This window comes from Onychomys torridus, chromosome 16 (assembly GCF_903995425.1).
Source record: "Onychomys torridus chromosome 16, mOncTor1.1, whole genome shotgun sequence".
NCBI classification, from domain to species: Eukaryota; Metazoa; Chordata; class Mammalia; order Rodentia; family Cricetidae; genus Onychomys; species Onychomys torridus.
This window is the reverse complement of record NC_050458.1, coordinates 21,520,828-21,535,398: the sequence shown is the minus strand read 5'-3', so window position 1 is coordinate 21,535,398 and position 14,571 is coordinate 21,520,828. Positions and strand designations below refer to the sequence as shown.

General features: G+C 40.5%; 1 protein-coding gene across 2 annotated transcripts in view; it reads right to left on the bottom strand.

The window, feature by feature from the left end:
• The window catches only part of Col14a1 (collagen type XIV alpha 1 chain), a 203,460-nt gene that overhangs the window by 123,786 nt on the left and 65,103 nt on the right, over positions 1-14,571 (bottom strand). For both annotated transcript variants that reach the window (XM_036208869.1, XM_036208870.1), the window contains exons 8-12: positions 14,219-14,383; positions 8,693-8,854; positions 4,490-4,641; positions 2,649-2,778; positions 1,047-1,192 (exon numbers count right to left, since the gene is read on the bottom strand). In XM_036208869.1, coding sequence (XP_036064762.1) covers positions 1,047-1,192; positions 2,649-2,778; positions 4,490-4,641; positions 8,693-8,854; positions 14,219-14,383 — 755 coding nt within the window. The remainder of the gene's footprint in view (positions 1-1,046; positions 1,193-2,648; positions 2,779-4,489; positions 4,642-8,692; positions 8,855-14,218; positions 14,384-14,571) is intronic.

Here is a 14,571-nt window from a genome sequence, read left to right as displayed (position 1 = left end):
CTGAAACCATAAAGACAAAAATTTAATTTAGTAGATAGCATATAGTCACTTATGAACTATGTGTAGTAAAATATATAAACTTCCTCTAGAGCCATCTGGTAATCATCTAGTATTTAAAAAAAAAAAAATCACTTCTCAGAATAAACTCTAAGGATCTAAGGAAACTGTGGGGCAATCATGCAGAAACACAAGGTAGGAATGTTAATCTCAAACATTGCATACCAGATAAGTTATCTCTATGTCCTATAACATAAAATTAATTAAAAACAACTTGTGCAAACCAATAATAAAATGCTATGCATAAAATTACTGTGAGAAATAGTCCTTAATAATATGGAAAGATATTCACAAAAAAATTAAATTAAAATGATGGGATAAAAAAACTTTTCTTCACTTGGTAGATTAAAATGCACTTAAGGGAGCCTGGAGAGGTGGCTCAGTGGTTAGAGTACATCCTGTTCTTACAGAGGACCTAGTTGGGTCCCAGCACCCACACGGGGTGGGGGGTTTATAACCACCTCTAACTCCAGCTCCAGGGGATCTGACGCCCTCTTCTGATCTCTTCAGGCATCGACACACATGTACGTACACACATATACACGTACATATATGTAATTTAAAGGGATGAGAAGACGTAGCTATGTGGTGGGACGCTTGCCTACTGTGTGTAATGTTCTGGATTTGATTCCCAGAACCATAAAAGAAGGAAGGAAAGGGAGAGGAAGGAGGCAAAGAGAATGGAAGGGAAATCAAAGAAAACAGAACGCATTAAAACGACTGTCAATAAAACCTCATCAAAAGGGATGCGCATATGTCTCAGCAGTCCAACTTGGCCAGCATGGGTGAGGTCCTGAGTTTAGTCCTCAGCATTGCAAAATAATGAATGGCTGTTTTAAAAACTATGGCTATGTGTCAGTAGTCAGATTACACCTATGTCTTTATGTTGAGAGTTTGAATCTTCTGAGTTTTACACAATCCATTTTTACAATAAAAATTTTATCTCGACGTCAAAGGTCCTGGGGCTGCAATTGAGAGCAGGGAGTTACCTCTTTCTCATCTCCTGCCAGACCTTCTGTGAGGGGGGCGTAGAGGATCAGATATCCCGTGGCACCAGGCACTGCATCCCACCTGACACGCATGCTGTTCTCAGTCACGTCATACAGCTCCAGGTCGGAAGCCATGGGTAGGGCCACTGCAAGAAGAGGCTCTGTGTAAGGTTCATTTACAACTACCCTCAAGAAAAAATGGAGCGATAAAGAAATAAGAGGCCAGGCCTGCTGGGCCACACTTATAATCCGGCACTGAGAAGAAGGCAGGAAGATTGTTTCAAGTTCAAGACCAGCCTGGGCTACTGAGTGACACCTTTCTCAAAAAGAAAAAGAAAGTAATAAAAACAACAATGCTAAGCACATTTCAAGAGTTGGGAGAAAGAAATTGGGATAGACCTCTAGTTCAAGGCTTGAACAACACTAGGGAAAGCATGACTTGGTTCTTTCCGAGCGTAACTGGAGATCCCTCATATATGACCACACTTGCTTCTCTAACCACATTATCAAGTCACTTACACTTGAGACTATCTGCACAGGTTTCTTTTGGAGTGCCTGCAACACTTCACGGCACTAATGTATTCAAATGCCCCTGGTTTGCAGACTCAGCTTGCACTAGACTGGAAACATCGATGAGAGGAAAAGTGGCCCTCAGACTATTTCTGCAAAGGGAGACTACTTGCAGGATTGGGAGGAAAGCAGCTGGGGCTGGCAGGATGGAGGAAGCCATCGGAGGAAGGGGATGATTTAGGACAAAATGTGATGCATATGTCTGAAATACCACAATGGAAACCACAGCTACGTATGCTAACTTAATTTAGAGAAGAGAAAACGTGTTTCCACATAGCAAAAGCATCCACACCGGCCTTACGGGTTACTGTCCTTCAAAAGCCCATCACTGAACAGGGGAAAAGCACCATGGTCCGGAAGCATTCTTTTTAATGTTGTTTTCATAGCTATTGTTCTATAAGATGCAAATTACTTAGGCCAGTTCGGCACAGTGCCCAGCATGTATTAAGAACACAATCTCTACAATGACTAAAAAAATGATTATTTTAAGATTACCTTTTTATGATCCTCTGAGTGTGTACCTGTAATGTTTGCATGTATGTATGTGTGTGTGCATGTAGTATGCATATGTGTAGTTGTGACCATGGCCAATGAAGGGACTATCATGATCAGCTGTTCCTTTTAATTATGATGAGATGAATAGTGGGGGAAATGTGATGTCATTCCCTCAATACTCCCCTGGGGAAAAGAAATCCTGAACTTCTTCTTGATTCTAATGAACAAATTTTGGCACCGTTCTTGGCTCACAATAGACATTTACTAAAAATATGTTTGGTGAATGAATGAATAAAGAGTCTGCCTCCTTCACCACCCGCTGTCCTCTCTAAAACATGCTAGAGATTGGTCAAGTCCATTCCATACACACAGCTGTAAAGCTGAAGCCTCAGCACCGTCATCTCCCACACTCATCACGACAGCCCCTTCCTGTGGCTTTCAATCAGGGTGTCTAGCCACCCTGAACAGCCCGACTTAGAAACAAGCCACCTAAGCATGGCTGCACATGTTAAAAGTAGAGGGGAATTAAATACACACATGTGGTTTCTGTTCCCCGCAGGCCTTCACTAGCTGTGTGCGCAGATACTGCAAACACTGCTATCTGGTATTCAGTTGAAGACATCAAGTTTTTCAACACTATCGAAGATACACTTCCATCCACCACCACCTGTTGAAAGAACAGTGTGAGAAAAAGATGAACTACTTTATATGCAGAATTGAGACCAAAAAGCAAAGAATATTTCCAGCAAGAACATCTCATTAAATATTTTACTATTTCTGCTGTGTCTTCATTTTTACTATAGAGATCAATCCTCCTTGTCTTTGTACATAAATGGATGCACTCTTAAGGAATGCATCCAAACTCATTTTTTAATTCATATGTAATGCTAATTGTATCATTTTGGGCTAATTATTGTCCTAGTCATATCTACACGATAACAGTAGATATAATTTCCCACCCCCTCAGAACTTTGGGAAGCATTTCAAAGGTTTGTTAGTCATGAGAAAAGTGGAGCCACTGGAAGGATTTGGGTTTATTTTTCTCTTTGGACCAGAGGACTTGAAACTCCAGGATCAATTTCTGTAATTCTTGAAAGTTAAAAAGGAACCCACAGATCCTGCCTTGGTACAGAAGAATATTGTGAAACATTCTGAGGTCAATCAGAGGTTAGAACAACAAAAGGAAGCAGAGATTTCATCAAGTCTTAACTCGGGAAGGGAATCACTGCATCTAGGCAGGGAAGGAAATCACTTCATCCAGGCAGGGAAGGGAATCACTGCATCCAGGGAGGGAAGGGAATCACTGCATCCAGGCAGGGAAGGGAATCACTGCATCCAGGCAGGGAAGGGAATCACTGCATCCAGGCAGGGAAGGGAATCACTGCATCCAGGGAGGGAAGGGAATCACTGCATCCAGGCAGGGAAGGGAATCACTGCATCCAGGCAGGGAAGGGAATCACTGCATCCAGGCAGGGAAGGGAATCACAGCATCCAGGCAGGGAAGGGAATCACTGCATCCAGGCAGGGAAGGGAATCACTGCATCCAGGCAGGGAAGGGAATCACTGCATCCAGGCAGGGAAGGGAATCACTGCATCCAGGCAGGGAAGGGAATCACTGCATCCAGGCAGAGAAGGGAATCACTGCATCCAGGGAGGGAAGGGAATCACTGCATCCAGGGAGGGAAGGGAATCACTGCATCCAGGGAGGGAAGGGAATCACTGCATCCAGGCAGGGAAGGGGATCACTGCATCCAGGCAGGGAAGGGAATCACTGCATCCAGGGAGGGAAGGGAATCACTGCATCCAGGGAGGGAAGGGAATCACTGCATCCAGGGAGGGAAGGGAATCACTGCATCCAGGCAGGGAAGGGAAAGAGCCCAGCCATTAGCAATAGGTTTTCTCTTCAAACCACAACTAGCCATGATGGAAAACACTGGCCACAGCTGCTTCATGATGGCTTCTCATTGTCCTAATATCTACAAACGCTCAGGAAATTCCAAATCCCAGAAGACTAGTTCGTCATATTACCACATAATTTGAAACATACAGTCTTCACTATTGCAGAAACACCTGACCACTCCCAGATAGAAAAAGATGGATTTAAAGCTTAGTCAATTTAGAACTTTCTAATTTGGAGAAGAAGCGTAAACTAGGTTATAAGGGCATACTTGATCCATTCTGAGGATGACTGTTTGATGGGATGAGAGAAGGTGTGGGTACCACAACTTGGAGAGATGGAGAAATATTGCGGACATGTAGAGATCCATTTCAAATCACTCACAGTATTTAAGCAGATAATGTCCTACGCATACATTTGTATTTCATGTCCACTTTAGAGACGTCAGGGATCAAGAAGTTTAGAAAGACTGTCACAGTACCTCCTCTGGCTTTCCACCTCGGGTAGGGTAATACACAACCCGGTATTTTTGCACTTTTCCTGGGGTGTGTGTCCAGTTAACCATAAAGCTCCTGGCAGTGACTTCGGAAGTAATCAGCTCAGTAGGTGGGCCAATAGTGGCAAGGGCTGAGGCTAAATAAAAGAAATACACCAGATAAATCTGATTTCCCAAGTCATTCCTATGAGCCTAAGAAATGCCATAGTTAGGAGTGGCTGCCAATGCTATGGTGCCCCTCAGAGCCTCTGTGGACAAGTTGGCTTCATTATTAAGCCTTGTATTCATTCATTCAAACATTTTAGTGTCCACTAGAAAGTGTCCTAAGGCATATTCTTAGGATACAAACTGAAATAAAACCGTTTTTTAATTCTCAGAGACTTTGACAAGAACTGTTAATAAACGATGAAAACAAGCATTTAAGTGAATGTGCACATATCCAAAGACACCCTTCTGAGTTTTTTAGAGCTGTTGTTTAATTCTCAACTGTTACTATTACTGCCCATGTTTTGTAGATGAAAAAATCAAGGCACAATACAGGAAATGAACAGACCAACATTAACAAGAAGTTGCTCTCAGAGTTGAGACTATATCTGGCTTCTCACAGATACAAGGACATAACATGTACACTGAAGATGTCCAGTCAACAAGTGGTCGATATCTAAACATAAAAATAGAAAAAAACTGACACATACTGAACACCCATTCTATGTCATTCTATGTGTGTGGGACTTGTACATGTTAAATAAAGAAAATGGTTTTATAAAGCTTTGGGACCTGTAAAATCTCAGTAGGGAAGGAACACAATGTGTAAATGAGAATAAAGAAATTGATTGTTAGGAGTTCTCAAACTTCTGGGGAACTCAAAAGAACTTTAATAACAACAGCAATGGGAAAACTATTTCACATTGTTTTAAACAATAAAAAAAAAGAAGGGAGAGAGGAAGGACAGGAAGGAGGGAGGGAGATGAGCTGGGGATACAGCCCAGTTGACAGAGTACTTGTCTATCATGCATGAAGTCCTGGGTCTAACTAATCTCCAGAACCCCACAAACTGGCATACTGGCACACACCTGTAATCCCAGTACTGCAAAGTGCAAGCAAAAGGGTCAGAAGTTCAAGGTCATCCTCAGATACACAGCAAGTACAAAAAAGTACCCTGAGCTATTGGAGACATTGTCCCAGCGTACTCTGTTTGATGATTGAAGCAGAAGTTATAAAATTTCTAGTATGATGCTACCATATAAAGAGAAATAGGGAATAACACAGTTTATGACACACAGCTGTAGGAAAGAAAAATGGCTGAAGGTAAGAGAATTTTGTACATGTCACTCACCAATATCAGAGAGAAATTTGAAGCCATTACTATAGACTCTACTGATATCAAAAGAGTGTAGATAACAGTAGAGTGTGAAGAACTTTACACAATTCTCCAACATTTATAACATGGACCAATTCCTTGAAAACCAAAATGTTCTTTCTACAGCAGGGGATTAGGCAACGATATCCCTATGCAATAGTTACATGCAACTTTGTGTGGAAAATTATAGCAAATGCAGTAAGGTAAGAATATGAAATAAAAGTTGCAGAAATAAAAAAAAGAAAAAAATGATTTGCCTTTATAAATTATATGATTTTCTATATAAAAAAGTATTTTCAATCCAGAAGAAAACCCCTAACCTATTAGTAATTTCAAGTCATATATATGGTATTCATGATAAATATGCAAAAATCAAATTTACTTCTGTTTGCAAGAAATAAACATGTGGACACTGAAATTAAAAATTCAATCAAAATCATTCATATAATTTGTATAATTTTCACAAAGCCTTTATAATAAATAAGTGGATAGGACTCATGAGTCCTGGAAACTATAAAATGCTAATGAAAGGAAAAATCATATCTAACCATACGGACAGGTGCACAATATTCATGGACAAGATACCACACAAAAAAAGGATTCTTTCACCCAAGTGGATATTTGGTAATTGATAATTTATATGATGCATTTCTTATCAAAAATCCAAGTAAGTTTTTGTGGGATAATGATATCCTAGTATTTAGTAAATTAATAAAGAAATGGGACGTGGGTGGGTCAGAGGGGAGGCTGGGGAGGATGGGAGGAGGGATGAAAGGGGAAGCTGTGGTGTGTATGTAAAATGAATTTTAAAAATTTTAAATAAAAAAAAGAATTGGAAAGAGTTTTTAAGAACTTGAGTAATCAAGGGCCGAGAAGATGGCCCAATGGGTAAAAGCATGAGCTTCCCAAGTCACATCCTAGGTTAGGTCCCCAGAACCCAAGGGTGTGGTGGTCTGCATCTGCACCCCCATCATTCCTGAAGGGGCATGGGAGAGAGAGATAGCAGACTAGGCTGTAATGTCTTGCCCAGCCAGCCTCAAATAGCATAGCAGCAGAAACAAGGGAGACACTGTCTCTATAAAGTGGGAGGAGAGGAGAGAATCAAAGGCTGAAACCTGATGTCTACATAGAAGTCACGGAAATCTGTAAATAGATAGATAGATAGATACATAGATAGATAGATAGATAGATAGATAGATAGATAGATAAATAAATAAATAAATAAATAAATAAATAAATAAATGAAAAGTAATGATGAAATGAAAGAACTCAAGTCTACACAATTTAAAGACTTACTATATAGCTACAGTAAATTAAAAATTATTATTGAAAGAAAAATTGACAAGATGACCTAAAGGAACAGGCCAAAGAGCCTGAAATGAAACTACAGAATTATACCAAAATGATGGTGGTACACAATGTTCAACTCGGAAATGCCTCATGTCTTTGCAATGAATGTGTCTTTAGAGGTGTTTCACCTCAGAGGACAAAGAGAAGAGAAGACAAGCAAATGAAAGGTTCAATATCACCATCCATGAGAAAAATGAAAATCAAAATTCACAATGTTGTATGACTATAAACCTTCTAGGATGGCTTAAATTAAAAGAAAACCAAAAAGAACATGAATATTGGTGTCAATGCATAGCAACTGGATCACTCACGTGTTGCCACTGGAAAATAAATTGTAGACTCTAGAAATAGTCTGGCAGTTTCTTAATGAAAACCAAACTGAACTAAACATGCACTCAAGATACTGTCCAGTCACTGCATTCCTGGGCATTATTCCAGAGAAATTAAAATATATATTTACATAAAAATTAATAAACAAATATTCACAGCAGCTTTATCATTGTTTCCTCAAACTGGAAAGCATCCAGAAGGTGCAGATGCTTAAACAAATGGTGGTACATCCATGCTACAGAAGATAGCCCTACAATGAAAACAAAGAGCTATTGATACACATATACTGTGGATAAATCTCCAGGGAATTATTCAGCATGAAAAAAAAATTCCAATCCCCAAAGGCTGAATATTCAATAACTTCATTTGTATCATAGTTTTGAAATGAAAAAAAAAAAAAAGAATAGAAATGGAGACCACTCTATTGGCTGTCAAGATTTAGCAAGAGGGTGCTAAAAGGATGTGAGACTGTTTGGGAACCATGGCAGGAGTACTCCTGTGACGGAAATGTTTTTCATACCGAATCTATCACTACTCATCACACACTGCAGCTATGGTGGCACTACAAGGTGCTGCCACTAGGGGAAAGCTAGAAAAGACAATGCTAGCTCTTTGTGTGCTGTTCCTTACAACCTATGTGACTGTATAATGATCTCAAAATTGATAGTTTTATTTGAAGAACAGAATGCTTTAAATGCTAACATGTCAGAGAAAAGTCCCTGCTGGTCAAAGCAGGTTTCCCTTACCCTCAGACTGCCAGTGTATATGTTTCCTTTTGACTAAAGACTCAGGCACCAGAAAGAAATGCAGTATTAAGAAAATCAACTTGAAAAACAAAATAGGAAATTTTACAGTCCATGTGCCCACCATGATTGACATATGTACATGGTGCACGGTAACAGACCTGTGAGCATGATAAACCTGTGTGGACATGTTTTCCCTCATGTGCGGTTCAGCATCCACAGTGATAGGGCTGTATGCACAGTGCTAGATACGTGTGTGTGTGCGTGTGTGCGTGTGTGCGTGTGTGTGTGTGTGTGTGTGTGTGTGTGTGTGTGTGTGTGTGTGTGCTTAGAGACCTGTGAAGACAATGGCAGACCTGTGCATATTGTGCTGCCCACATCCATGGACCTCTCTGTCTTCCTTACCTTTAATCTCCTGATCCTGCTCTTCTACTCTGGAGCATACAGTCCTGGTCAGGCTCTCCACCACCGTGTGCATAAGGTCAAATTCAGCAACATTGTACACATGAGTGCTGTCCGGCTCAGAGGCAATCTCCTGCAGCTCATTCAGGTCAGCATTTTTAACCCCTGCCATGGAGAATGAGAGGGAGGAGGATGATCTCGATGCCTCATTAGAAAGAGCAACTGTAGTGGAGTTCACCCTACGGCCTTTACCACAACCAAAGCATCCTCTACTTGGATGGTTGGATCAAATTATGTGTCCAATAACATTGAAGTGGATAAAGAAAATGTGGCATATATACATGACAATATTTTTCAGCCATAGCGAGGAAGTATGTCATTTACAGGAAAGTGGATGTAAATGGAGATAATCGTATTAATTAAGCCAGTCTCTGAAAGGCAAATACTGTACTTTTCTCATTTCTTATCCTAGATTTTAGGTACATATAGAAAATCTTGTTCATAAATATGATGTGAAAATATAAACCAAACTTTTTAGGGGAAGAAGGGGGACTCTCAAAAGGAGAAGGTGAAAGAAAAAGCAGGGTGGGAGAGTTGAGGGGATATACTGAATGCACGGTATTTATTCATTGGAGTGTTTTGTTCTAATTCCAGAGGAAAACATATGGTGGAGTGGGATGGTGCACACCTTGACTCCCAGCACTTGGGAGGCAAAGGCAGGCAGATTTCTGTGAATCCATGGCTAGCTAGGTCTACAGAGTGAATCCTAAACCAAATAGTACTACTAAATAGTGAGGCTCCATTTCAAAAACCAAAAGAAATGAAAAAGGGAATGTTTCACGTGAGTTGTTTCCTAAGTAATTAGGTAGTGATCTGCTCAACGCACCCCAACAGGAAGATAACCAGATATAACTTCTGTCTTACACAAGTATTGCAGAATCAAGAGTAACTAAACCAGTACCAAAACTATCCATCTTCAGGTTTAAACTTCTGCAAAACAAGTTTATTTACATTCAGAAACATGCTTATAATCTCAGCACCCTGGAGGCAGGAGAACTGTCATGAGTTCAAAGCTAGCTTGGGCCACATTGTGAGTTCCTAATCTATAATGTGAGATGCTGCACCACAAAAAAATAAAATTGAGAAATACTGCTAGAATGAAAACTTTATATGCATAATTATTTTATACAGTACTAAACCACAGGGAAATATGAGTGAAGATACTTTTTAATGGACTCAAACACAATTTACTGCCCAGTGATCTCTACAAATTTTGATGGATCAAATAAGGAAGTTCTGTTCCTTCTACTGTCTCTATTGAATTCCATCACCACAGGTAAAGCAGAATGCTGAGTGTCTGGGTGATAGTGCAAAATCATAGGACAAAAGGCAGTGGCTGGAGACACTTGCAGTGTGTTTACTCTGCCCCTGCAGTGAGCTGTTCATTTCATCAGTGCACTCAGTCCTCACAACAACCACTCTTGTTTCTGCTGCTCTACACATGCACAGTTCACAAACTTGTCTAAAGGACATGCGACTGGAAAGGGTGTGGTGGTTCCACGACACCGCGCTGCCTCTCCAATGGTACATCACAAAGCCCAAAGGAACTTGGAGATTGAAAAGTGCACATGACTAGGTTTCATGGGTGTGAGGGGAGATTTCTTCAAGAGTCAGCAAACAAGGAGGATTTCTTTAGAAATTCCTGCAGTATCAACCATCGAGGGTATTTAAGAGGGGCACTTTAGATGTTCGTTAGAGAGATGCCTGGAGCAGCACAGGTGACTTCTTATATGCTTCTTATGTGTGACTTCTTTCACACTCAGCATGCTAAGTAAGAAAGCTTTGGTAGTCACTGAATTAAGTGATTAGGAGGCTGCACAAGCAAGAATATTGCTCATTTCCAGGAAGTTTCCAGAGAAGTTCAAATAACATCTAGATGAATTCACGAAGTTTTGTTTAAACACTCTTCTAAGGGTTAGTAACAAAGCATAAGATTCAAGATAAACACACAAAATAATCCTCCATTTGCTTTGCTCTTCTGCAGAGGCTTTCTTTACAGGATGACAGACTTACAGAAATGCGTATCTGAAGTTTCTTGCCACAGGACTTCTAGAATACACAACCGAATCAATATAACATTGATTGTGTGCTAAAACTTAGTGGAGAGGATGTTTCCTCATGTCGTGCAAGTCTACACTTGATAGAAAAGATTTCGTCTCTCCCCCTTCCCATATTTTTGCTTCCCTGTCTTCATGAATAAAATAGTTTGACTGTTGCAACTGCATGGAAAATAAAGGAAATGGTGATGATGACTTGGAAGGAATCTGTGCAGTCAGGAATTTTGCGCCACTCATCTCTGCATCCCAGAGTTCACCACAATGCCTGGCACACAGTGAAGCGAGTGAGTCTTGAATAAAGCATTCTATAACCCACAATCTGAACAGCAAGTCTAAGAATGGATTATAGGCATTTGTTTCTCTCATGGGCAGCTCTGAAAGATGCACTGTTCAACTTCAGAGTAATAAATGTTAATGCCTAGTAAAAGCAACTGAATCAGTCCCCAAGACTAAAATGATAGCATTGTTTATTGCCCTTATGTGTTCCAGGAGTATGCTGCTAAATACTCAACAGTCATCTGGCTGCCCTCATTTCCAGTATATACCATTTTCTATAATATAGATACCTACATCTTATGTCAAGCACCTATGCAAGGTCAAAAGATGCAGATGAGGGCTGCAATATGCACAGCTGGACAGCTGGCTCTTGAAAACTGGTATGAGATGGCTCCTCCATACTGCTAGGATACAATACTCACCTTGTCTTCCACAGCCATATGCAAGCAAAATAACAGTGATATAAAAATAATGAAAGCAAAGTTTGAATACGATCCATTCCTAATTTTTCCCTTGGACCTCTTTTATTTCCTCTTCTATGAATGGAAAAATGTAGCAGTAACAGTTGTACAGTTCAAAACAATATCCCCTGCTTACTTGAACAAAAATAATATACTTTGCTTAGATGCACCATTTATGAACATCTTGATTTTCAATGTTAAGAGTAATAGTGCTATCTTTGAAATATTTTAGACCACCAGGTCCTTTACAGAGCACTTGGCAAGTGTCGACACTGGGTGGAGTATGGGAAGGAGAGATGAAAGTACAATCTTACCCTCAGTGACTCACTGTTTAGAGAGGGTGCAGGGAGTTGGAAAAGAAGGGAAGAATACAGTGTCAGTGGTTTCTGCAACTATTGTCAGACATGTCAAACACTATAAGAATTAAGTCCTACCCCAGCAGTGGTAGTGCACACCTTTAATCTCAGTACTCAGAGGCAGGCAGATCTCTGAGTTCAAGGCCAGCTTGGTCTACAGAGTGAGTTCCAGAACTACACAGAGAAACCCTGTCTCATAAACACAAAACAAGCAAACAAGAAAGCTCTCCTCTTGCTGCCTGCTGATGCAGATGTAGAACTCTCAGCTCCTTCTCCTGCACCATGTTTACCTGCATGCTGCCATGCTTCCCACCATGATGACAATGGACTAAACCTCTGAACCTGTAAGCAAGCCCCAATGAAATGTTTTCCTTTCTTAGAAAAAAAAAAGTCCTAAAAAATAGTAAGCAAGCAGCAACCTGCTCTACTATAAAAATTAAAAAAAAATGTGTAAATCGGAATCTTTTAAGATCTTTCTCTAAGGAGAAAAATGAATCAGCCCACATAGAGAGGGTACTCTAATGGGTCTGTCATTAATTCTCAACCCTGAAGAGCGTTTTCAAAGTACTGAGTCTCACAGGTAGCCCTGGCTGGTATAGAACTTTCTATGCGGACCAGACTGGCACAGAACTTACAGAGATCTGCCTACCTTTACCTCCCAAGTGCTGTAATTAAAGGCATACACCACTATATCTGGCCTGATCTGGGTATGTTTTTAAAGCATAGCTTGCCAGACACCTTCTCGCTAGCAATTTCAATTTAGTAGGTATAGTAGTTTGAATAAAATGGAAGCCATATGCCAATAGCGAGTGGCATTATTAGGAGGGATGGTCTTGTTGGAGTAGGGGTGGCATTGTGGGAGGAAGTGTGTCACTGGAAGTAGGCTTTGAGGTTTCAGGAGTTCAACCTAGGCCCAGTGGCTACATTCCTGCTGCCTGTGGATCCAGATGTAGAACTCTTCAGCTACTTCTCCAGCACCATGTCTGTGTGCACACTGCCATGCTTCCCACCATGCTCATAATGGACTAAACCGCTGAACTGTAAGCCAGCTCCAACTAAACATCATAAGAGTTGCCGTGGTCACAGTGTCTCTTCATAGCAATAGAAACCCTAACTAAGACAGTAGGATTGGAACAGAAGCCTGGAGTCCATTTCAGGACTGTACCCACTGTTATCTTTTCTGACCTGAAAGTATCCTCTGCTGATGAAGAATACAGAAAGTCCATGAAAAGACTGAGGTGTGTTCTTGATAAGAACATCCTAATGAGACTAAAGATTGACAGCAGAATAATTAACTGTGTAAACTATAACTAAGTGGGCCATTCATAACAAGAGACTGTAAGTGTCTTCAGAGCCCTGTTGAGGGATTTGCTATACTATTTTGATTAATGTTTCAGTATCCTTGGGAATCAGGCTGTTGTTTTGTTTTGTGCCAGAGTTTATTGGTCTCTCTGCTAAACAGAAGACCTTCCTCTTGCCAGAGAAATTGTAAACATTTTAATTGAAGCCAAAGCTTATCATATAAATATTCTGTAATTATTCTGGGTCTGTTGTATATATCCTCTTTCATAAAATGATAGCTTTGAGAGTGCTTGATGCAAGTCGGCAACACCACATGTCTTTAATAGCTGCAGGCCTCTTAATTCCTTGAGTATGTGGGAAGTGATTTCTTCTAGTACAACCAGCAGACAGCTACAAACTGACCCTGAAGAGCAAATCATGACTGATTAAATGGAAACAAATGTGAATCTAACATTAGCACATCACTAGATGCCTTTTCAAAAGTTTGGTGCTCAGTGTTTGTCTTAGAGTTCCAAACACTGTGGTGTACGTGACAGAATCACTCTTATTTTAAAAGCTGGACTCAGATGGCAAGCCTGATACAGAAAGTGCTCTGGCCTCTGGCTTTCAAAGTTGTGGCGTGTTGCACAAATATCCACAACAGAAGCTGGACCATTCAAGACACATAGGCAACATCCTGCAGTTGGGTGTGCTGGCACCTGTAATCTCAACACTCAAACAGAAAGAGGATCACATGCTCAAGAGCAATGTCAGCTACTAGCCAGACCTGTCTTAAAAACAAACAATTGGTTAGATGGCTTGGAGGGGTAAGGCACTTCCTGCCAAGCCCAGTGAATTCCATTCTTGGGACTCACACAGTGGAAGCAGAGAACCAACCATCACAAGTTTCCCTCTGAACACACACACACACACACACACACACACACACACACACACACACACTTCCACTGATACATGCTAAATAAGTAAGCAATAAACAAATACATAACTAAATGAGATTTTAAAAAGAAAACATACCTATGGCGAACAGCTCTACACCAGATTCACGGAGGTTTCTAGAGGGTGGGATAATATCATCTTGGGATTTTCCATCTGTGATTAAAATGCCAATCTTGGAAACCCCACTTCTCGATCCTGCTTCTGGTTTAAAGCTATTCTCAAAAATGAAGTTCAGAGCAAGACCTAGGAGAAATAAACACAAACCAAACATTTCGAATTAGAGTGTTCTAGATTGGAAATCGTATCCCTGTGATGAACAGAGCTAAAAGGGTTTTTATTAGATGTGAGCCTTCATTTTCACAATTTGATAGGAGCTAATGAAAAACCCAAATCCATTAGACTAAAGGTAATTAAAAAAAAAAAGAACCTGC